Here is a 25399-nt window from a genome sequence, read left to right on the forward strand (position 1 = left end):
AGAATTTCTAAGCACAAGTGGGAAGTAAGAATCCCTAAGACTGAAGAGAGAAACCTCTACAGGGAGGAGGGAGTGTTGCATGTGAATCTATCAATACTGGATAACTGCAGTTACAGGAAAGTAACTTATTTTCTTATCCAGTATTGGGGTATCTTTCAGAGATTCACATGCTTGAATCAGAATAGCAAGAAGTACTCTATAGATCATACTGTCAGTAGTGGATGGAGGGTGATGTGCAAGATATGAATAAATAAAGTCAGTACATCAAAACAGATACATTTGCAAGAATCAAAAAACCCTTCCAATCCTATAAAAGCCATCACTTGTATAACATAATATACCATGCTACTTACATGAGGAATTCAACGGAATGCTAACAAACTTCAACAGAAACAATTAGGTTACCGTTGCAAACAATAATCTTGGTTAAGAATCTTATTTCCTTTCTTTCTCATACATTTTAGAAATAAAGTCTATGAAATGAAACTCAAGCAATGCTATCCAATTCAAACAAATTAGAATGTATAAAATTCCTCTTTACTAGAAAGAGACCACCTTAGTTGAAGAGATGATGCAGTACTGCTTAGCCCACAGCTGCATCTTCACGCTTCGTGGATTGAACAGTAGTGCTGCGTGAAAGTCTGGACACTTTTCCATGTTGCAGCACAGCAAATCTGATCTAGCGTCACTCCAGCGAAAAGAGCCGCAGATGTGGCTGCTACTCTGGAGGAATGTGCTTTAATTCTTCTTGTCCTTGTCGTGGCAGAACTGGATCTCTGCAGAGACCCATCGGGTGACAGTTGCCTTTGAATCTGCTGTTCTTTCCCAGCACTGTCCTTAGGCCACAAGTAGCTGATCAGTCCTTCTTATGTCCTTAGTCTTCTACAGGTAGAATTTTAGACATCTTTTTACGTCAAGCATGAGCAACACTTGCTCTTCCAGCATAGATGGGTTTGGAAAAAAAGATTGGAGTATGACTGGTTCGTTAAGATGGAACTGTGTCGGAACCTTTGAAAGAAAAGTTGGGTTTGTCCACAGAGCCACATAATTGTCTGAAATGAAGAAATGGTTCTTTGATGGTAAAAGCCTGGATTTCACTAACTCTCCTTGTGGAAGTTAGAGCCAGGAGGAGAGCTACTTTCCAAGTCAGACATATTTGCTCAGCTTTGTGAATTGGTTCTAAGGGCTTCCTCGTCCATTGCACGAGGATTAAGTTAAGTCTCCATTCCGGAGGGGGTGCTCGCACCACATGGAAGGCGCGGAAGGGCCCTCTCATGAATTCCTTCACTAGACTAGAGGCACAGAGAGATGAAGCTTGAGGAGAACTTTTGTAGCGGGAAATAGAGGAGATGTGCACCTTAACTGAAGAGAATGTGAGACCTGCTTTTGATAAGGAGAACAGATATGGCAAACCTGTTACAGAGAGTTGAAACTAGTGCAAGTTTTTCCTTTGGCACTAGCAGCAGAACCGTTTCCACTAGGCGGTACATCTTATTAGTGCTTACGGCTCTGGATCTTGCAATGATATCTCTGCACTCCTGTGAGGTATTCATGTCCCTGAACTCCAAGAAATCAGGAGCCAGGCTTGCAAATGAACAGACTCCTGGTCTGGGTGACATACTTACCCCTTGTCTGGTTACGAGAGATGGTGATGGTTGTAGGCAAATGGATTTCGCTTCAGACAAGAGAAGTAGCTCCGGGAACCAGTGTTGCCCGGGCCTTCTTGGTGCTATCAGGATGAGATGACAGCATTCCATTTTCATTTTGGTCAGCACCCTCGGAATTAATGGGATGGGGAAAAAGTGGTAAGCATATATCCCTGACCATCGCATTAAAAGGGCATTCCCCCCACAACCGTGGGAGAGGAAACCTGCTAGCATAGGACTGTCATTTAGCGCTCTCACTCATGGCAAAGAAATCTAAAGCTGTTCTGCTTAAGTTATCCGCTAGCGTGTTTTGAAGCCCTCAAACATGCTCAATCAGCCCTGAGCGAGATCTTGTGTTGGGTTGTCCAGTCCCACAGCTCCTGCGCATCCTGTGATAGCGTGATGGATTTGGTTCCTACTTGCTTGTTGACGCAGTACACGCTGGTCGTATTGTCCACACAAACCAGCACTACACACCAGCACGGAGGAACCTGCTATCCTTGTCAGGAAAGCTTGAAGAGAGATAAAGATTGCCTCGGGCTCTAGCCTGTTGATGTGCTGCAACCTTTGCGCATTGGATCATTTGCCCAGTATCTGTACCTCCTACAGATGACCCCCCCGCCATCTATCCCTGACTATAGAAGCTTTCCTGTCTCTCGTCTCGACGGTTAAGTCAGGCTCTCCATCTGACATTTGCCCTGCACATATCTTAAAACAAATTTATTTGGCTTGTCCTTCCCCTCCGCTCACTTTTCTCAATAACTCCCTGGTTCATGGTGCTGTTCCCCAGACTCACAAATCGGCAATCATTATCCCTATTTTAAAAAAGCCTGGTTCCGACCCATCCTCACTTACTAATTACCGTCCCATCTCCCTCCTCCCTTTCCTTGGCAAAATTTTGGAGCGCCACATCACGAGAACGCTCAGTAACTTCATGGAGGAGAACGGCTGCCTAGCCTCTCGTCAGGCTGGGTTTCGCCGGACGCATTCCACGGAGTCTGTTGTCCTCTCTGTGTTGGACAACCTCAGAGAGGGCATGGATGCTGGCCGGCCCCAGGCTCTGGTCCTCCTTGATTTATTCACCGCCTTTGACACGGTGGATCATTCCATCCTTCTCTCCCGTGTCGAGGCGGCTGGCATCAGGGGGTCCGCCCTGGCCTGGCTTGCATCCTTTTTAAAGGACCGCACCCAGGCGTCCATCTGGCCAATTTCTCTGCTCCCCTTCAACTGGTCCACTGCGGAGTGCCGCAAGGTTCCTCTTTGTCCCCTTTATTGTTTAATTTGTACATCTCCCCCCTTATTTTTGCACTTCAGCAGATGGCCGTCACCATTTACAACTATGCTGACGATCTCCAACTGGTTTTTAATTTATCCTCCTCCCCTGAGTCCATTCACAATTTTCACTCTATTATGTTGTTTATCAGGGACTGGATGAGCTTCAATCATCTGAAGCTTAACCCCGACAAAACCGAGTTGGTATTGACGGGAGGCTCCTCCAGTCCCTGGTCCTCCCTTTTTTGGCCTTCTTCCCTGGGTCCCTCTCCCACTCCTTCTTTTTCGGTCAAAACCCTAGGGATTAAACTCAATGCGCACCTCTCACTACACTCTCAGATTAGTTCAGTTGTTTCTTCATGCTTCCTCACTCTTCGCACGATCCGTAAGGTGTCCCGTTTTTTTTCTTTCTGTGCCCTCAAACTCATTCTGTCTGCGATGGTGATCTCCCGCTTGGACTATGGCAACGCCTTGTATAACGGAGTCCCGGCCTACCATCTTCGGAGACTCCAACTAGTGCAGAATCAAGCAGCCCGACTTGTCTACAATCTGTCCAAGTCCTGTCATGTCACCCCGCTGCTTAAAGCTCTGCACTGGTTGCCTATCCGGGAGCGTGCCTTGTTCAAGATGGGTTGTATCACCTTCCAGGCAAGGGCAGGGACAGCCCCCCACTTTATCTCTTCGGAGATCAAGGCATACTGTCCCAGTAGAGAATTGCGTTCCTCTTCACAATCTCTTCTGGTTGTTCCTCGTTTCAAGAAGAAGAGGTCAGGTGGCGCAAAATTTTCTACGCTTGCGCCTACCTTTTGGAATGTCCTTCCTTCCTCCCTTAGACTTTCCACCCATTATTCAGAATTCCGCAAATCCTTAAAAACATTTTTGTTCACTCAAGCTTTCTCATGTTAGTTGGCTGTCTCTTCGCTCCTGTTTGTATGTCCTAGCGCCAAGAAACAGCGTGGTGTATGTGCGCTTTATAAATATTTTAATTTCATTTCACATCATATGTCGTGAAAATGAAATCTGGGATGATCTGAAGGAAAGTAAGGCCCTTTGAAAGATTTGGTCTGTGAAACCACCATTGTAGGGCTTCTTTCAAGCCGGCTGTGATCTGTATTATATCCTCGAAGGTTTCTGAGGCTTGCAGCCATTGTATCTGGAGTTCTTCCTGAAGAGGTCTCATCCTTAGCCTGGCTAGGGGTACTAGATCTATCGCCTATAAACACATTCCCAGGAGTGACTTGTATCTTTGTACTGAAATAAACCCTTTTTTTAAAATGTTCTTTGCTAGCTGTTTCAATCGGATTTGCCTCTCTTATGAGAGGAAAGCTTTGCACTGGATGGTATCTATCGTAACTCCCAGAAATGATATGACCTGAATGGGAAAGAGTGAAGATTTTTCTTTGTTCATAGTGAGGCCTAGGGTCCAGAACAACTGAAGGCAAACGTTTGTAGAGTGGCTTTCCGTGCCGTCAGTGCTTTGAACAGCCAGTCGTCCAGGTATGAAAATACCTGGAGATCATAGGGCTGCAGCCACTGGGGCCAAGCACTTGGTAAAGATTCTTGGCGCCAATTTGAGGCCAAACGGAATTACTTTGAATTGGTAGTGGGTACCAGCTAACGTAAAGCTTGAACATTTCCGATGCTTCTGATGGATAGAAAAGTGAAAATATGCGTTTTCCATGTGGAGCGAGGTCATGACGTCTCCTTTGTTGAGATGACGAAGAATCTCGGCGAGTCTTACCACCCTGAACGTCTGTTTCCTGAGGAACTTGTTCAGATTCCAGAGATCAAACATAGGTCTCCATTCCCCCGATTTCTCCTTTGTCAAGAAAAAAAGGGAATAGACACCTCTTCCCATTGAGATATGGGAACCACTCCTTTGGAGAGCATGAACTGAGCCTCCTTGCATAGGAAGTGAAGACAAGGGAGAGGCACCCCTGGGTGAAGTTTTCAGTGGTCACTGAGTGAATAATTCTAGGGTGCCTCCCAAGGTGACAAGGATCTGGTGTATTGCGCCACTTAAGCACATAGTTGGAAATCTTCACACCCACGTGTTGGGAGGGGAAGGGAGCTGTTATCCTGACGTGATCATTGCTTTCTATTAGTCACGGCCTTGGGAAGGTGTTCCTTTGCAGCCTCCCTGGCAAGAGAAACCAGCTGTAGAGGACTGGCGTTATGCTGGAGGGTTATAACTTTGCCAGTACTGAGATTGATAGGGCTGATATTGTGGTGTTCTCTGGTAAGCTCCTTTGTATGAGGTAAAACCTTGTCCTCTAGCCCCTCTGAATGACACATTACGATATTGTAATGTGTCTAAGGATTTTGCCGTGTCTGTATCGGTCTTCATAGCTAAATGTGCCCCGTCTATGGGATTCTTCTTAGTGCTTAGAGACCTGCTGGTGATTTGGAGCTATACAAATCGAAATTAACAGCCAGTTGTCTAAAACCAGTATTGGCTACATCCAATAGCGCAGTCCATGGGTTCCGACGCTGCACGTTCTCTCTCGGACAGGATCTTTCTAGGTTCCTGCCTTCTTTCCTCTGGTATGAGATCCACCAAAGTTCCCATGTCTGACCACATCTGGCGGTCATAACAGCCAATATTGGCTAAGGTTTTAGCCACTCTGATTGTGACTGCTTCAATAGAGAAGAATCGCTTTCCTAGAATCTCCATCCTGTGCCCCTCTTTATCAGGTGGAGTAGTGATTGGGGTGGCAGGGTTCTTGGATCGTCTCTATGCTGCTTGAGAAATGACCGGATCTGGACTGGGGTGTTCTGTGAGGCAAGATGGAGCCTCCTCTGGAGCTCTATACTTCTTTTCAATCCGCAGGAGTATCGGAGGTATGGTTTCCGGTGTTCTCATAATTTTGATACCTTCTTTACCATATGTAGTTGATAATGGGTATGGAGCACACTGACTTCCTAGTGTCCTACTTGAAATCATACAGCAAGCAAACTGTCTGCTTGACGGTCATTGGCAAGTGAAACCTGGTGGATGCTCTCTCCATCAAATGATGGAAACCTCCAATATCTACCGTGGGAGAATCTAATGGTAGATGTGGATAAGAAGAGGGCGTTGCTATGATATAGTCATCCCAAGTATCTGGTGCTGGGAGAGGATCTGGGAGCTCGCCCTCCTCCATTTCTTCTCTTGAAGCAGACATACCATCTGCGATAGGACCTGTTGGTAAGGGACGAGGAATAATCGTAGGTGCAATTGTTGGCAAAACTGGAGTACCCAGTGGGCCTTGTTGAGGTAGAGGCCTCTCAGGTTGATCCCCTTGCATAAAATTAGTGCATGTACATTATCGATTCAGTACATAAATACATGATTCTCTATGGTCAACCTCTATGATGATTCCTATATCAAGAAGGTAACATCACTCTGCTAACTATTAAGCTAATCTCCGGGTCTAGTGAATACCCGCCTTCTTCCATGTTGCTCATTCCTGCTTTACTTATTACCGGATGTCTTGAAAAGTTGTAAGGGGTGACTATATATATATGTAGAAAGAAAGTTTTTTATGAATGTTGAATATGGTAGATCTTCTGAGGAGCAGTTAAAAATAACTCTCAGAGTACTAGCAGCAACGGTAAGAAGTGCAAATGTTTCTCCGCGAGTTTGGCTAGTATATAAATAAGACAATTAGGATCTCGGAATTTCCCTTTTTTTGCATTCCCCACATAAAAGAAGGGGACAGCCTGTAACCAAGTGGGGAGATAGCCTTTAACTCATTTTTAACACTAACAACTACTTATATATATATATATATATAGTCACCCCTTACAACGACAATGTACATGCACTAATTTTATGTATATTTATTGTAGGGTGAAAAATTGTTGACCCCTCGTATATGACAGAAAATATTGAAAAGTCTTGATAAAGATGGTGTACCAAGCTGTATCCATCGAAACGCGTAGACGCATTTTTTAGCACAATCTGGGAATCCAACACTGTTGTTGTAATATAGATTGTATCTATGTATAAAACAAAGTGGTAATACAGGAAGTCAGATGTACAATTGTATTGAACAAATCCCATGTCTTACATGTTTCTGTCTATTCTCAATTATGCGGGTCATAATTAGGATGTATTAGTTTGGTTTTAAGTGTATCATTTTTCTGTATATTTTTATTTTGTAAAATAATTGTTTTTACTATATGATGCATATTATATTGTGTTTTTAACGTATCAGAACAGCCCGGATTTGCAATAAAAGTAAAATTTACTTGTATTTGGTTGCATAGCAATTGTTTTTGAATGTGTTGAATTTGGGCCAGAGCTTAATTTAGATCAAGGGGATCGCTTTGTTTTTAGGTATTTCCACCTCATTTCCCTTGATAACTTTAAGGGGTACCTCTCACTCTTTAATACACAGTAAGGGCAGTCCACAACTAAAAATGCCCCCCCCCCCCCCCCTTTCGCCCTGGGAGATAACTCCCAGGGCGAGGGTTTTAAAATAGAAAATCCTACTTTGGAATGTTCTTTTTGAGAAACAAAAATACGTTTGATGGATGGCTCTGTCATGTTGAGCTTAAAGCATTCACATTAAAAACTGTGACTACAGTTCCTGGCAATGCTTAAGAAATGACTGCTGGCTTGGAAGTTATTTCTACATTTGGTGAGCGGGGACTCCATTAAGCAACAGAGTAATTTCCTGCGTGGCGTGACTGACTTATTCTCATCCGTCAAGGTATAAATATGGCCCATAAATTATCTAAAAAAAGCAACTGCAGAAAGACATATGGGAATCACAGTACTGCTAAAACAAACAAAGTTAAAGCTTGAGCTCAGGCAGACCACTACATCAAGAACAGGCAGGAAGAGGGCAAACTATATACCAATCCGTTTCTTTGACCTTTTGTCAGTCCTTTGTGTTGGACACCAGCAGATTCTCTGTGCTCAAAAGCTGTTCACATGATAATACATCAATCAGCTTCTCTTCCTTCACTATGGGGCTATGGATTCTACTCTAATAATCATGTAACACTGTAGTCAGTAACGAAATCTAACCGTCTTGTATGCTAGTTCTCCTGTGGGATTATCTTCTATGGGCTCAAACACACACCACCAAATTGTAGTACATTGGAATGAGCAGTTTGTGATTCTATTCAGATTTCCCAAGAATAACCTCAAATGATTCTGGTCTGCGGTTTTGTTTATAGAATCTAAGATAGTAGCAAAGGGTCATTTATAAGGCACACACTTAGACTCTCACTACAAGTTCAGGGCTACATTCTGCTCTCTGTGCAAACGCTAAGGATCGGAATTATGAGGTGTATGATAATTATCACTCCTCACAGTTTTCCACTGATGGAGTCCAGCACGTCATACCTGCTCAAAATGTGTTGTGAAAAAAGGACCGTAAAAAAGGGAAAACATACAGAATTTGGTGTGTTAAATATAAATTACACATGTTATGTTATTTGCAAGGTAAAAACTTGCAATAGGAATCATTTACTACAAATTCTAAATGCATTTACCACACGTTAAATACCTTACCCTATTCCGCATAAGATGGAATGAAGGCCCTAGAATCATAGGATTTTTCTATCAAATGTGTTTATGACACCAACTAGCTGCCCGCCCCGACGTTGTCCGGGAATGAAATAGAATCTCTGCAATGGTTGTAATAGGCAAGACAAATTTATTTCAAAACTTGCCTGTGCGTCCGCTCAGAAGCCCTCGTTCGGTACCGCTGAAGGTGTGCGTGTGCTCTTCTGTTTGTTGTCCTTGCCGCAATATGCGAATGTGTATGTCCGCTCCAGGAGACGCGGCAGCCGCAAACGAGTTTGTCCGCTGTAGCGCCACTTAAGACGCACCACATGCCGTCAACGGCCAACAATGCCAAATGCAACTCTCGCGTCTAATGGCAAATGCAACTTCCACTTCTCGCAAGTGGTGGAATCCATGTTTGTTTTGAGGAATGCTGCGCCCATCGCTGTATGCACACGCCCCCCATCGCTCAATGCACACGCCCCCAGCACAACGCTTCCCGCAAGTGGTATCATTCAGCAGGGTTGGGTTTTGACGAATGCAGCGCCCATTGTAAGCGGTAATATTCAGCAGGGTTGGCTTTTGGCAGGGTTGGGTTTTGACGAATGGCGCGCCCATCACAAGCTGTATAATTCAGCAGGGTTGGGTTTTGACGAATGCCGCGCCCATCGCTCTATGCACACGTCCCCAGCACAACGCACACACGCCCACAACAGAGTACTTTTTCCCAAACGTTCTTTTTCCCTTCTAATGTATATGTTGGGCTGGTGTATAGCCTATGTCCATCTGCTGATACTCTCCTTTCCAACGCTGTATTGGGTGTTTCGGTTGGCGCTGTGGTTCCGGAGCTTACCCGCCTCAAAGGTTTGGGCTTTCTCTTTATAATATTAGTATGGATATACAAATTAGGAATGCATCAACTGGAATTTACCAAAACCGAATTTTAACTCCGATTCACGAAATCAGAACTGCTAGTAATTTGTTCAGAGTTAATATCCGTCACATATGAATGGGAATGTTCAGCCAGTTCGATGGAACTGATCCTATCACACGTTTGCGAATTGCAATTCGGGCATTCAAGGGAGCATGCTTCCGCAAAATGTTTTTGCAAACAGATGGGTGTTTACAGTTAGTTTGCAGATTGTTTACAACTTAGAGTATGCATGCAAAGCTACTCACGGCAAGAATAACTACATTAGCTGGTTAGGAAATGAAAAAACAAGTTCAACTTGTAAATTAACTTTTTTATTCTACTTTCAGATGTGAAAATGTACACTCATTTACAATTCCACATGCCGAAAAATTATATAAGAGTTGTAATGGCACTCTGTTGCTGTTGCACATTTCCGTAACTACTCATATAATAGAATATTTTGTGGATACCATAAAAGTCTGAACATTGCTTCAAATGTAGGACTAATCCTCTCTGAGGAAATGTTTGATTTGTTCATGGCCCTTGTCGAATCATCAGCCTTCACCAATTATTTCAGGTACATATTTCAATTTGATTGAAGTGGAGATTTTGGTCCCTAATACTTCAAGCATATCAAGAACGACGTCTTGTAAAACAGATGCTCTGAAAAGGACAATGATTTGTGTGGGGTTCAGGAAACCCAGCAGAATGTAACTTGAAGGTATCTAAGCACGCTCATGCTTGATTCGTCTTTTAGTTTTATAGAGAAATTGTTTTTGTTTGAAAAACCTTTGATCAACATTTAAGAAAAACAAAATGCAAAATTAAAGTCCACATCAAATTGTATCTTGATATATATACCATGCAACCATAACTGAAGAAATATTTTGCAGAGTAAAAATACGTACCGCCCACAGCATGTAGAATAGCTTCAGGAGCACACGTGTCCCATTTCTTGCACCCGGGACTGGCAAACACATAAGCTGAAGCCTGCCCTTCAATCAGCTGAATGATCTATGAATTGGTCAAACACCAGACTCAGAACAGAATTCAAACACATTGACATTTCAACATTCTCATCAGCTGCTTCGGCTATTAAATCAATTTTCCTTGATATGGCCATAAGTAAAATGTAACAACTGCCACAGTCTTACTCTAGACCCTGTTTGAGGATCATTTCCCCTTAAACATTTTCATCAAAAACGTTGTCTTCCCAAAAGCCCGGGTTCTAATTCTTTAGCAGCAGGCAGATCTGTCAGCATCTAGATTATGGAGCGTTATTTCCATAGGGGCAGGAGTGTCTAGCAATATACCCGAAAAGGTACTTGTCTGTCCCATAAAACCATGCTGACACAGATTCCATATTCCACTCTGAGTGAAGCCAGTGGTCAGCTAAATTAGTAATATGTTAAATCTGCACTGCCTTACATTTGACTGATTACGAGCAATGGTTTGACTTTCTTCTCTTGTGTCAGCTCTTCAACCTGTCACCCAATTGACCAAGAAAACATTTCAGAACAATCTCCTGTATTACAGCAGGGATTTCTTGACTTTACAAGATATTGAAATGCACTGCTGCTATGCAGATCCAGGGGTGTCTAGAACAACATTTACTACTGAACAACCATTAGTTGTGATGGGTCGGAAACAGTCTTATTTTTTTTATTACATTGTGGCAGCAGCAGACCACAGAGTGTTTACTTTGCACATTTCCATGAATCTGTCCACTGCATTTGATACAGTCGAGTATGAACTGTGACCTGCTTTGCTGATTCAGCACTCTGGTGGTTTCCATCATTACTGTGCGATAGGAAACAATCAATGAAAGTTCGACTTATTCAGTTTTCCAAGGCTGTTGTCAGCTTTGGTGTCCCTCAGTAGTCATCTCTGCCTCCTAGTCATTTTAGAGCATTTATCAAACCACTTTTCAGGATACCATGAAATAATAATCTGTCATTTAACTAATATGCTGATGACATACAGATTTTCCTGCAGGTAAAAACACCAGAGGAAGATTTTACCACCTTATTACTTATTTTGCACCTCAGAGCGAACTGACAAACTTCACTGCACTAAAACTTAATGGACCATGAGTGGAATTTATTCCACCTATACCATTCCTCAGCCTTCCATTTGCTCTGGCATTACCACCTCATTTGGACGCAAAGTTAAAAATCTGGGAGCTATTTGGGATAGTGATCTCAACTTCAAGGGGCACATTGGGGCAGTCACAAAACCTGCATTCTTCGGTCTACGGCAATTTAAATAGTTCCTTCCATTTATTTATGTAGCCCATCGCGAATGGAATATTGGAGTAATGATCAATGCCAAACTTGATTATGCTAAAGCTGTGATGGATGGGCACCTAATATCCAGATTAACTGTTTGCAACTGGTGCTGAATGCTGACTTTCAACCCTACAAGGTAGTGTAGCATTTCTTTCAGCCTTAATACCCTGCACTCGATCCTGGATAGTAATAAAAATGCTTTTTGAAATCTTATTCCTTGTTTATAAAGGTTTAGCAGGAAGTGTACCCATAAATCCTCAAGAAACAATGTTGATGTCTGGGTGTGTGCTCTCCCTCACATGATTTGCTGACAGTCCCAGGTACACTGTTGGGTCTGTTTTCTCTACTAGGGCCATGTCAATGGACTTATCTTATCTTACATGGTCCAGTAGTACTCTTTTCTAAACACATTCATTATTAGATTTTCCCCATAATTGCCTGATAAAAGTTATCAAACTGCAAGTTTTTTTGTTATCCTGACAATAACTAAACAGCAGCAAGAGACAGTACCAACCTTGTTACCAGCACCTCCAACTCTCACAACCTTATCAGGCTTCATTGCATCAATGCACGCATCCACTAGTTTGCTGCTATGAGAACGTGTTGTGGTGATAACGTGCTTCCCTCCAGGCACGCGCTGCAGCTTAAATCCAAAAGAACCAAGTTCCAACACTCCCCACAGAGTCCTTCCAAGCACTGCACTGTTCCCAGCCTGTGCACAGAAAACAAAGTCAGTTAAATGAGCAATCTACAGACATTTCAATATAATATAAAAGACTTGTTTGCAATTTACGGAAATAACTAGGGACAAACATTATTGTATAGTGCATATGTCTAACAAACATCTATATTACTTATGACACAATGAAGTATCCAAGGCACATATTAATTTCCACCACGAGAGGATTCCAATGGTGCCCATTCTTTGTGGGTTTTCTACTGACCTGCTTGCAGAGATAAATTTGAGTAGGTGGTTGTTGGTGAGGCCTACTGGTACTTATGTTTGGATACTGGCGCTTACTTTTCCTCATCAGATCTTGAGCCAGAACAAGAGAAAGAAAAACACAAAAGGGGGAAAGAAAGAGGAAGAGAAATAATGAACAAGAGTGAAAAAGGGAGAAAGCAGAGATGAAAAAGAACGCGCAGGAGTGGGTTTGAGGGGCAGGGAGTGTCTGGTCATGGCTTAAAGATTCATGATGTGGAATCAGAACTAAGTAACCTTGCTATTCAGCACCACAACCTTGTGCAGTGCCGAATGCAGGCTTCTAAGCAACACTTTGGACTCTGCGCTTCTTTTAAAAAATTAAGCACTGTCTGTTTGACAAAAATAAACCTCTCCAAAATACTTTGATAAAAATAAGTTAAGCAAACAAAAGTGGGTGAAAATGCCACCTATGAAAGCTTTACACATCTATGCTTTTTCTGATTACTGCTTTTATTGGGCTTATCCAAATAAATACAACACACCGACCTTACACACAAATGCTATTTTCGAAAAACATAACCAACTATTTTGGTAACTCTCAGGTCAAGATAACTATGGATTTATTTTCAAATGTTTACCTCTCTTCTTATAGACCTGTACAGTCTGCCCACGTTATAAAAATAGTTTCATGAGGTCACTAACCCTCCAAAGAAATTAGGTTTTTAGTAAAACATACATACACAACCTAACAATGTTCCCCAACTAGGGCTCTCATTTTGCAACGGTTTTTATTTTGCACTTACATAGCCATTAATAAAACACACTATCCTTGTATTTTAAGTATATCCTACCACAAGTATTTCCCTCGCCATTTAGAGACAACTCCCGTCTCTTTTGGCTTGGTGTTTATTACATATTTCCCTCAGTAATATTTTGGCAGGGGTTGGTTCCTCAGGGTTTGTCCTCATAGAAATTGGGTTTCCCCATTTGCTCTATTCATATCTAAAGGAAGATAACTTCATGCTTTCCTAAACCACTCTGCTCCTACTAGCTTCTCATCTTGAGTTTGGAAAGAAAAGTATCTAAGATTAGTTGATAGACGTACTCTTGATTATTAAAGCTCTGAAATGTGCTCCAGACTTCAACAGGATTTGCCTAAGCAAGCCTTTTAGACTCTGCACTCTATTGGCACAGACATTCCACCTTCGACACAATCCTCCCCAATTACCTTTTAAGTGCAAAAGACGGTTAGATTTATGAATAGAAAATTGGATCATCATAAAAAGAAAATGATCTGGTTCGTGCAGGGATTACCTCAGTTCTTTTAAACCACAGATCAACTGCTGCTGAAGAGGAACCCATTAACTTAAGAAGGGTTCTCCTATTTAACCTTACTGGATTAACACTTAAAAGTAGAATTTATTGGTGGAAACAAACGACACCAACAGTGGTCAAACAATGTTTGCAATTGAAGAAGATGTCATGGAATTTGCAACTGCATCTCTAGCACAAATAAATTTAGATAACCAGAGGAATGCATAACTGTAAATGATGCTGCTCCTGTCTCAGTTGCCATTGCATTCCTTCTTCTGCAGCTCTTTTTTCCTCACTCTAGTAAGAACAACGATCTTTCAACTCCAAAATTCATCAACGTGTACATTACTATATAGGCTTGAATATTCTTGCTACTGTCTGAATATGCCATGGGGTTCCATAGAAGAGTCTGTACTTTTTTCAATAATTGATTATTGTATTTCATTGTTATTATATATTTTGTTTTGATCAAATCTTACTTTGGCTATTCTGCAGAGGATTTCTGACGAGGTGCTTCTCATGAGGACAAAACCCCTAATCTCAGATGATGTACACCATGAATCAATGATGTATGGGTTGTCGAAGTCAAGAGGTCTCAAATGGATGGAGTAGGGACACTTTCTGCCATAGAACATCCCCTCCTGTGTCTCACTGAAAGTACTACAGTCTCATTTTTGGGGACAAGCTGCAATTCACCACCAATGGCAACCCTTCGCGTCGGTAGTAAATCTGCTCTGCAAAGCTGTATCTTGAGTGAGTCAATGGCACCTAAGAAAAAACACCCCAACTAAGCAATACTGAACAACCTGTTTCTTTTGTCAGCATGAGAGATGTGATGTCTTTATTTAAAGAGCAAGAAATAAGCTTATCCCTTCCCTCACGTTCACCACTCAGACCTAGGCGGAGTCCCTTCCACATTTTTGAAGTCCAGTACAATGTTTGAATGCACAATCTCCTTTACATTTCAGTCTCCTTGATATTCCAGGCCAAATGTTCTCTGGGTTATCTGTTTCTTAGTTGTCAGGAAATCCAAGGGTAAGTATCTGAAGTGATACAGATTCCACACCTGCATCCTTCTTGTATTGTCTCTATCCCGGATGATGATGAAGTGAAGACGGTAATCCAGAAGTGCATTAACTGCATGCAGAGCTTGCTATATGTCCCTTAATGTAATTTCTGTCAGCTGACAGCTTCTTGCTGTCTACAGTCCCAATGCTAATTTGTACCACTCACATGTGAGCTTATTCTCATTATATGTTTCTAGATGCTGCATTGTGGGAAATTGTGAGATAGAGAGCTAATAGCACTGACATTAAGGGAGTTTCATGTTCAGGGGATCCTTTCTGGACATTCTTGGGGAATGCCTCTCCCATATACCCTCAAAAACAGAATGGGCGTCACCAAGAAGCTTGTTCTCACACCCAGAGCATCTCCTATTTCTTGGATAGGACCCCCTCACCTTCCCACTAGCCTAAAAAGATAAAGGTACATTCAGGAGTCTTCCTGTCACATCCAGGGTATCTTGTGGACTCAAAAAAGTGAAGCCTAATTCATACATACTGGGACCTCTGAGGGCACCCTCCTATTCTCCACATCTTCCTGTGCATTGACTATCCCAGCAGGTAATCCCATTTTTAGGCATGAGCTGTCTCTTTAAACCCTGCTGTAATCCGTCTGTGGGCTTTTAGTTCATTCCCTTTCTTGCATTTGCTTTTGATTTGTCTATGTCAGTGTATTTTGTAAATCCTTCCTTACTAGTGGTCAGTCCTGCCCCTATGTCCCTCCTTTCTCTCTTATGTTCCTCCCACAGAGCAGGGACTTCGTACTGTCTCATTCCTCTATGGTTCCTTAGCTGTTCTTTAGAGACTATTTTTTTCGTAGGTTCCTGCTCCGTTACTGTTTGTCTGTGTTTAGCTTCACGGCTGAGATGTTTACATTCAAATATAGCATTATTCCTCCCACCTCCTCCTAATGCCACAGTTATGTTACTGCTGCTTCCTCCACTGTGGCTCCCACTCAGTTGATTGTATTTTATTTTTTATTAGGCTTTTTGCACTTTTCGATCCCCACCGTCATTTGGGCTTTTTTTTGTAGGATATTTGCTTGGGTGGGGCTTCCTTTTAAGAGAGATTGGGCTTGTTTTTTTAGGTATGGCCTGCAAAGGATTTACATCCCGCCTCCTCTCTTTCCTGGCATTTCATTGGTTCCTGTGTGGGCCACTTACTTTCCCTCCAGTTCTATTGGCTGTAGCATGTTTTCTTGCATTGACCAATGCGTGTTTATATATACCTTGGCTCTTGATGATCATTTTTCAGGGCATGTTGAAATGCCAGAATGTATTAGCTAGCACTTGCTGAAATGAACCAGCACGCTTGCATTTCACATCTATGTGGAATGAGTTACTGAAGAGCAGGTTATACAGTACTTCAGTTTGAGCTAAGTTTGTTGTTAATGCCAGTCGCACAGTAGCAGACACCATCTGCGTTTCAAGCCTCGTACTGTCATTGGATGAAAGGCTCAACGCCGGGCTGGGGTTTCACAGGCAGGATGCTATTGGGCCGCCAGAGCAGAAAAGTGGGGGTATCAAGATGGCCACCAGAGCTGTGGCGGCAATGGCCGGAGAAGGAGACTGAACAGGGTAGTGGCTCGGCGCAAAGGAAGGAGGGGAGAATACAGATTTCCAGCCTCAGGTTGTGGTTGTACCGGGACATGAGGCGGCAGGCCTGGTGGAATGCAGGGCTGTGAAGCACTATGGGGCATGTAGTTTAGCTGTTCACGTTTCACGACGCCTGGGCCTGTAAATGGAACTACCTCTCACATGAGGCCAGTTCCTGGTCCTAATGTACACTGGCACTGCCACTTCCTCAGTGGTCTTTTGGGAATTGTAGTTCTGTGTAAAATGGTTTAAGTCCAAACAACAGCACAGCACTGCAACCCCCATCATTATGGGAGTGGCCTGTCGTCCTTGTAAGTGACAAGCGTCCTGACGTTCTAGTAAACTGACATAAAAAAACACCTTGTTCCCTGACTTCACGCAGTGTTTTTATAAAAAATGGCAGGCTTTTGGACCAACATGTTCTTATTTCTACTGCTAGTTTGAAGAGAAATGTAGAGTTTCTTAAGCGATATATAGGCTTTTCTGTTTTCAGTTTCTATTTTTGGTAAATTCTGGTGGGGTTTTTTCAATATCTTAAAAAACAGTTGTTATCAGTGGTTACACATTTTTGCGCCACTAAAAACAACAGAAAAAGTGTTTTTCCGGTGTTTATGGATCGTTTTGGTTTTATTATTGCTTGCTTTCTGCACTGAAAGAACAGGATATATAGACAGTGTACTTATAATGTATATGAGGTCCAAATAGATTTTTGCAAATTAATCTTATTGTAGTACACCATACAATACTTCTTCAGTGAGTCTTTGGGTCATGTGCGCTCGCTCTTTCCTTTCCATGTAATCTTCTGTGAAAAGGCCCTCTCAGCATTTATAGCCCCTTGGGCTGAGAACCATTAGCTAAGGGACACAGTTGAGATGACTCTTTCTTTAATGCCACATAAAGCACGAAATTATATTTGCGTTTTAGTTCCTGTGCATATGAAAACAGTGCACCAGAATGGACTAAAAAGTCAATAGCATCCCTCATTAACTCTGAAGATGGTAAATATGCTTTCAGCATACCATCTAACAAGTGGCAAGGATCTCCTACAGGGAATCACTTCAGCTCAGGTATCAATTTTGACAGGTCATCACACAACTTTTTTATATACGTAGCTGAATCACTGCAAATACAACCCAATATAACACCCAAAACACAAGCATGACTTTCCGAGATAGGAGCTAACTGGTAATTCTTACCATTGACTGCACATTAACTGTGGTCTTGAAAAATTATTTTACACTATACTCAGCGCCTCCCCACGTGAGTAGGTCACCCAGCCAGGGTATTTTATTTACATTCTAGAACCACTTCTGTTGTTTATCCCATCACAAAACCTAGAGCCTTATTACCAGAAATTAAATGCAAATAAGGATTAGTTACTTACCTGTAATCCTAGTTCTCATCCAGGGGTATACTCATCAAAGTCATAAGCTATGAATAATCCCCGCCCATGTGCGGGATCCCGGAGCATATAGAAAATACATATAAATATATATGTCTATATATGTGAAAACATATTTGCAGCCTAAAACATTTCCCAAATGGCAAAAATTGCCGCAAAATTACATAAATTAGCATATATACAGTAGTACTCTTCCAAACCCTAAGGAAGAAAGAGAGCAGAAAACATTTGTATACAACAATGCTTTATTGCCATAGGAAAAACCTGTAATTGCAGGCATTTGCCAGTAGGCTGCAGTAGAGTATAAAGCAAACAAAGAAAACTGACACCTTGCCTTTAAGTCATTAGAGTAGGGGTACCGTGCCTTTAAGACCTGAAGGCAACCCCCTGCTCCCATGGTGCACCACAGGTGACAGTTGGGTCAGTTCTTTTTGGAGGTGCATAACACCTGAGGAGATCCACAATAAAACATCTCATAACTTTGTAACTCTGCTCGTCCGGGGAGGTGGGCGGGAGCTTATGACTTTGATGAGTATACCCCTGGATGAGAACTAGGATTACAGGTAAGTAACTAATCCTTCTCATTCAGGGGATACTCATCAATAGTCATAATCTATGAATAGATTAGCAAGCTCATACCCAAAGTCTCGCGGACGAGCAAGAAGTATAAAAACTTCACAGAATGACTAAGACATATATTGCAAATACATCTTATGCAAATAAGTTCCTTAAAAAGGCCTGCCCTACTCTGGCATCGGCCTGAGTATCCAGGCAATAATGGCGGGTAAAGGTATGGACAGACCGCCAAGTTGCCGCTTTACAAATTTCAGAAATAGGAACATTACGAAGGAGAGCTGTAGTGGAAGCTTTCCCTCTAGTAGAATGTGCATGTGGTTTACCCTGTAAGTTCTTGTTAGCTAGTTGATAAGCTAAAGCTATACAGGAGACAATCCAGCGAGAAATGGACCTTTTAGAAGCTGACAGGCCAGTATTAGTACTGCCATAATTAACAAAAAGCCGGTCAGACTTTCTCAGAGCCAGGGTTTTTGACAAGTAGAACTTCAGGACCCTCCGGAGATCTAGAGAGTGTAATGACCTCTCCGGGGGAGTGGAAGGATTAGGAAAAAAGGTAGGTAAGGTAATAGACTGGTTGATATGAAAGTCTGAAACTACCTTAGGCAGAAAACTTGGGTGCGTTCTTAAGACCACCCTGTTGGCATGAAAAACTGTGTAAGGTTCCTTGCAACACAAGGCCTGGATTTCACTGACCCTACGGGCAGAGGTAATCGCGACTAAAAAGGTAGCTTTCCAGGTCAAGTGCTGCAAAGAGGCCTTATGTATAGGCTCGAAAGGAGCACTCATCAGCTTAGTCAGGACAATATTAAGCTCCCAGGGAGGGGAGGGGGACCTCACCGGTGGGAAGACTTTTTTCAGACCTTCTAGGAAATCTTTAACTAAGGCATAAGGAAGAAAGATGTCTGATTAGGAGACTTCCTATATGCTGTGATTGCAGCTAAAATGAACCCTGATGGAGGAGTATTTCAGGCCTGATCTTGCTAAATGCAATAGATATGGAAGAATCACCTGCTCTTGGCCATGTACCGGGTCAAGAGAGTGCTCATGACACCATAAAAAGAACCTCTTCCACTTGAAAGCGTAGGACTTCCTAGTGGAGGGTCGCTTTGATTCTTTAAGAATAGTCATGCAGTCTGCTGGGAGGTCTAAATGTCCATACTGGATGACCTCAGGAGCCATGCCGTCAAGCGAAGGGAAGGAAGGTTGGGGTGAAACACCTTCCCCTGGTCTTTGGTCAACAAGTCTGGACGGCATGGTAGGTGCCGGTGAGGAACCTCCGACATCTGAAGAAGATCGGGGTACCACCACTGGCGTGGCCACTCTGGTGCTATCAGGATCATTCTGGTGTTGGTCCTGTAGAACTTCTGGATCACCGCCGGGATCAGAGGCAGGGGAGGAAAGGCGTAGAGTAATGTCTGCGACCAGCTGATCAATAGACCGTTCCCCAGTGATCCCTGTTGGGGGAACCTGGACGCGAAGACGGGACATTTTGTATTGGCCGCGTCTGCGAACAGGTCTACGTCTGGTACGCCCCAACACCGAAAAACCTCTTGAGCCACTTCCTCGTTGAGCACCCAATCGTGCGCTTCTACGAAGATTCTGCTGAGGCAGTCTGCTTGTACGTTTTGAATTCCTGGTAGATGAACTGCCACGATGGACAGGCCTCTTGCTAGGAGCCAATGCCAGATGGCTTGTGCTTCCAGAGACAAGACTCTTGACCTCGTGCCTCCCTGTTTATTCAGATAGAACATAGTTGTCGTGTTGTCCGTCTGAACCTGGAGGTGGTTGGTGCGCAGAGACGGATAAAGAGACTTGAGAGCAAGATGAACCGCTCGAAGCTCCAGGAAGTTGATATGGTAGCCCTGCTCTACCTCGGACCAGAGGCCTTGAACTTGGAGTCGGTCCATGTGAGCACCCCAGCCTTGAAGGGAGGCATCCGTGACAATTGACTGAGATGGAGGAGGACAATGGAATGGCACTCCTTGGAGGAGATTGGATCGTTTCAACCACCATCTGATCGAGTCCCTGGCTTCTTGAGGAAGCAAGACCCTATTCTTCCCACTGATCCGATCTCTGAGACCACTGATCTTCGAGGGCTTGTTGTAGAGGTCTCATGTGAAGGCGAGCATTGGGCACGATGTAAATGCATGAAGCCATCGATCCCAGAAGAGAGGACACTTGTCTGGCTGTGGGGGCCTGATTGTCCAGAAGAAGGAGACCCTTCAGGAGCATAGATGACAACCTCTCCTCCGAAGGACACACGCTTGCCTGTAGTGAGTCCAGAGACGCACCCAGGTAGTGGATCCGCTGGGAAGGGTTGAGAACTGATTTTTTCAGATTGACGTGAAGACCCAACAAGTCCATCAGTTTGAGGCAGAACGACAGATGGTTCTGAAGCAGCGACTGGGTGGAGCTCTTCAACAGCCAATCGTCTAGATATGGATAGACGAAGATCTTTCTTTTGCGGAGAAAAGCAGCCACCACCACCATGCACTTGGAGAATGTCCGAGGTGCAGATTTCAGGCCAAACGGCAGCACTCGATATTGGTAGTGACGACGTCCGATCTGAAACCTTAGAAACTTCCGATGCTTGACTGACACTGGTATGTGGAAGTAGGCGTCCTGTAAGTCGATGGCACACATCCAGTCTCCCTGATGAAGATGTGGGAAGATCTGGTGCAGGGCGAGCATACGGAACTTTTTTCGTATGAATTTGTTTAGCCTTCGAGGATCTAGAATGGGCCTGTATTCTTTGACAGTTCCTCGTTTTTGAACCAAGAAATATCGAGAGTACACACCTTGATTTTTGTGAATGGAGGGAACCTCCTCTATGGCCATCTTCTCTAGAAGGACGGAGACTTCGTCTTGTAGCAATTGACTCTTGTAACGTGGAAGATGTCGCGATTGGAGGAGGACTTGCGGAGGAGGAGATTTGAACCTCAGCAATTAACCATTCTGCACAATATTCAGCACCCATCAGTCTTTTGTAATGGATTCCCACTCTGCCAGATGATGAGAAACACTCCCTCCCACCGGAGTGGCAAACAGACGTGGAGGAAGCAATGGCTCAGGGCTTAGGAGGTTGCTTTGAGGAGGGCTGCTGCTTGTTATTGCCACCTCTTCCTCTGCCAGGACGACGCTGCTGGAACTGCGTCTTCTGCTGAGACTGGGATTGCCACTGAGGGGTTTGAACCCTCTGTTGGAAAGACCTCCTGTCTCCTTGGCGAAAGCGTTTCTTGAACTCCTTGCGCTTTTCTAATCCCACAGCTTTGACAGTGTCCATTTCTGCTTTCATTTTGGACATTTCGTTGTCCGTGTGTGGACCAAACAGAGATTTCCCATTGAAGGGCAAATTCAAAATCTTCTTCTGGGCGTCTGGCTTGAGCCCTGTTAGGCGGAGCCAGGCGAACGACGGGAACAAATACCACTTGAATAGCCATGGGCCGCAAGGTCAGAGGCATCCACTGCGGCGCTAATAACTTGATTGGCTACAAGGCCTCCCTCCTGTATAGTCTCCAGAAAATCTTGGCGATCTTCCTTGGGGAGCTTGTCTGTAAAGCGAGTCAGGGAGTCCCAAAGAGACCTGTCGTACCTTCCAAGCAAGGCAGAGGCGCTAGCCACCTTCATAAAGGAAGAATAGGTGTAGCATACCTTTCTACCAAACAAGTCCATAAGTTTACTATCTTTTTCAGGTGGTACTGAGGAAGAAGTAGAGCCTGCATGGGACTTCATGGCAGCCGCCACAATGATGGAATCCGCAGGAGGATCCGATCTGAGGAATAAGGGATCCTCTGCAGGGGCCTTGTACTTCTTGGCTATCCGAGATGAAACAGATCCCACCACTGCTGGTGTGAGGAAAGTAGCCATAGCCGGTTCTAGGAGGCCGGGGACCAAGGGCAGTAGAGGCCTGGGCGCTGTGCGATGACGGAGGGTATCAAAAATCACAGAAGTGGGAACCACTGGAGTGTGCAGCGTAACATTCAGCTTTTTTGCTCCCCTGCCCAGAACATCGGAGAAAGTCGCGAGGTCATCAATTGGAGAGACTCGGGAAGGAGGCGTAGAGGAGAAGGTCGGAGAGTAATCTCGGTAAGACGACCTAGACGAGGACGACCTTGTGGAAGATCTTGTACGCCGCCTCTTATGGGACCTGTCACGATTCCGGCTTGGAGATCTTGGTCTGACAGGTGTTCTTGGCCGCACTGGAGAACGTGATCTGGCTCGAGATCTTGGCCTGAGTGAAATCCTGGGACTCCGAGGAGATCAAGATGGTCTGGTCGGAGTTCTTGCCTTAGACGGAGAATATGTACGGGAGTAATCCGAGCCCGGACTACTCTGACCTCCAGATACAGCCCCTTGAGGATGTTGAGAAACCAAGCTGCGTGACCTGCCCGCAGATCTGGCCGAAGATTCTGGAGAGACCTGCACGATGTTCAAGCCAGGAGATGATGATTTGCCTCCTGAAGTCTCAGAACCAGGGGACTCCACCACTACCGTCACTTTATCCCTCGACGGCGAAAGCCTCGACGTCGAAGACGTCTGGGTGACTAGTGGCGTCGAGCGGTGTCTTGATGCTCTCGACGGCGATCGATCACGTCGAGAAGGACTCGACTGAGAACCTCGACGTCGATCCGGAGACTTCGACGTCGATCTCCCTCGACGTCGATCAGATGGCGATGCTCCCTGACGTCGTATCGACGACGACTCTCGACGTCGTGTCGACTATGACCTTCCTCGACGGCGACCTTTCCTGGCGTCGCCTTGGCGTCGACCTCCTTGACGTCGAAGGATGGGATCCGACAGTCCCTCTCGACGGCGGCCCGCTAGTCAGCAGCGACCTAGATGCCGTCCTAGCTCTCGACGCTGATCCCCTCCGGGGCGACGTAGAGTGTCTAGACGTCGACGTAAGCCTCGACGTCGACGGAGACTTAGATGTAGTAGCAGCCATGGACTTCGAGCCCGAAGTATGGCGCCTCGACGCCGACTTACTTGACTGCGGCGGAGATCTTCGACGTCGTGAAGATGATCTGGGCCTTTTCAACCTCGACGGAGTTCTTCGACCTTCATTCCTCTTTCTGGGGACAGGAGAAGTGGATTGACGCCGTTTTTGGCCGTGCTTGCTTGTAGGAGAAGATCTAGGGGCTGTGGAAGCACCCACCTGGTGACTTTTGTCCATCTCCTGCATGGCATGAAGTCGAATCTTCTCCCTGTCGCGAAGAGTCCGACTTTTAATTTTTTTACAGTGATGGCACTGATCAGGAATGTGTGTAGATGGAAGGCACACAATACACACAGAATGTGGGTCAATCAGAGCCATCTTTTTGTCACAAGAAGGACATTTCCGGAACAGAGCAGGCATTCTGACAGGAAATTCTTGTGGGTTACCACAGAAAAATAAATCAGAAGCCTTATTTATTCAAAAAATGTCGAAATATAAGAGAAAATCCTCTCAAAAACACAATTTCAGTTAAAAACTGAAGAGCTCAAGCTCCAGGATCCTCACAGAAGGAGCCAGAAAAAAGAACTGACCCAACTGTCACCTGTGGTGCACCATGGGAGCAGGGGGTTGCCTTCAGGTCTTAAAGGCACGGTACCCCTACTCTAATGCCTTAAAGGCAAGGTGTCAGTTTTCTTTGTTTGCTTTATACTCTACTGCAGCCTACTGGCAAATGCCTGCAATTACAGGTTTTTCCTATGGCAATAAAGCATTGTTGTATACAAATGTTTTCTGCTCTCTTTCTTCCTTAGGATTTGGAAGAGTACTACTGTATATATGCTAATTTATGTAATTTTGCCGCAATTTTTGCCAGTTGGGAAATGTTTTAGGCTGCAAATATGTTTTCACATATATATACATATATATTTATATGTATTTTCTATATGCTCCGGGATCCCGCACATGGGCGGGGATTATTCATAGATTATGACTATTGATGAGTATCCCCTGGATGAGAACCATGGACCTAGCAGCTGTGCCCCAGCGAGCATGCACATGCTTGTAAGAACCAGGCCACTTGTGAGCCCCTCCGTCTTATGAAGTCAGTGCTATTTATGACATGGAACCTGTTCAGCCAACCTAAAGTCTCATGATCAGTCTGCTGTTTAGGAGGATTGCCTCATGTTTGGCACAAACTCTCTTGTTAATAAGTCTCCAAGGGTACAGATGAATGATACTTAGAGGCGGTTGTGTAACATACCTACAGTGGGGTTTGTTGCTGTACTTTTGTATAAATAAAATAAGAAAACGATAAATATAACGTGGTTTATTGCTTTCAATGGATGAGTACGTATCTTTTTCTTAACTTTCTCGTATTTTTAGTCTTTCATTTATATTGGTACTCACACAACCTCAAGTACCAGGAAACTCTGGAGAGGTTGAACTGGTCACGCTAACACTTTGAAAACTGCAAGTCCCAGCATGCTAAACCTGTTAGCTGAGAGCCCGCTTCACGACCATGGGTCATTAATGTATACAAAGGTACAGACACGTACTTAATTAAGAAAAGCTCTGTATATTTTTCCACACTTCGAAAAGCATAATCAGTTTGACATGAATAATCCTATATTTATAAGGTTGGCTAGGGTTTGAATTCAGATTCATTTCAATGGAATATATTTTTTCACTGAAAACAACAACTATGGCAGAGCTCTTCAAACTGTGGGGTGCGCCCCCTCAGGGGGGCGCAACACCATCCCAGGGGGGGCGCGCACTCCACCCTTAAATCTCATTTTAGATTGTTTCCTGCTGTACCAATCGATGGGGCACGACCTGCCCATACTTTTGTATTTTTTAAAGAAAAGCGGGAGCAATTTACTTTCGGTTTCACAGCATAGGAGGCTCCCAGCCTCCCACGGCAGTTGAAACATTTCAGCTCTAGGAATTAACCATCCGAGAGGGTTAGTTGTTCAA

General features: G+C 44.1%; 2 protein-coding genes across 5 annotated transcripts in view; both read right to left on the bottom strand.

Annotated features, from left to right (window-relative positions):
- EPRS1 (glutamyl-prolyl-tRNA synthetase 1) overlaps positions 1 to 25399 on the bottom strand; it is a 961840-nt gene that overhangs the window by 499896 nt on the left and 436545 nt on the right. The window lies entirely within an intron of this gene.
- BPNT1 (3'(2'), 5'-bisphosphate nucleotidase 1) overlaps positions 1 to 25399 on the bottom strand; it is a 242697-nt gene that overhangs the window by 29097 nt on the left and 188201 nt on the right. For all 4 annotated transcript variants that reach the window (XM_078649802.1, XM_078649803.1, XM_078649805.1 and 1 more), the window contains exons 7-8: positions 12134 to 12331; positions 10240 to 10345 (exon numbers count right to left, since the gene is read on the bottom strand). In XM_078649802.1, the coding sequence (XP_078505928.1) occupies positions 10240 to 10345; positions 12134 to 12331 (304 nt within the window). The remainder of the gene's footprint in view (positions 1 to 10239; positions 10346 to 12133; positions 12332 to 25399) is intronic.

Source organism: Lissotriton helveticus, chromosome 6 (genome assembly GCF_964261635.1).
Source record: "Lissotriton helveticus chromosome 6, aLisHel1.1, whole genome shotgun sequence".
Lineage (NCBI taxonomy): Eukaryota > Metazoa > Chordata > Amphibia > Caudata > Salamandridae > Lissotriton > Lissotriton helveticus.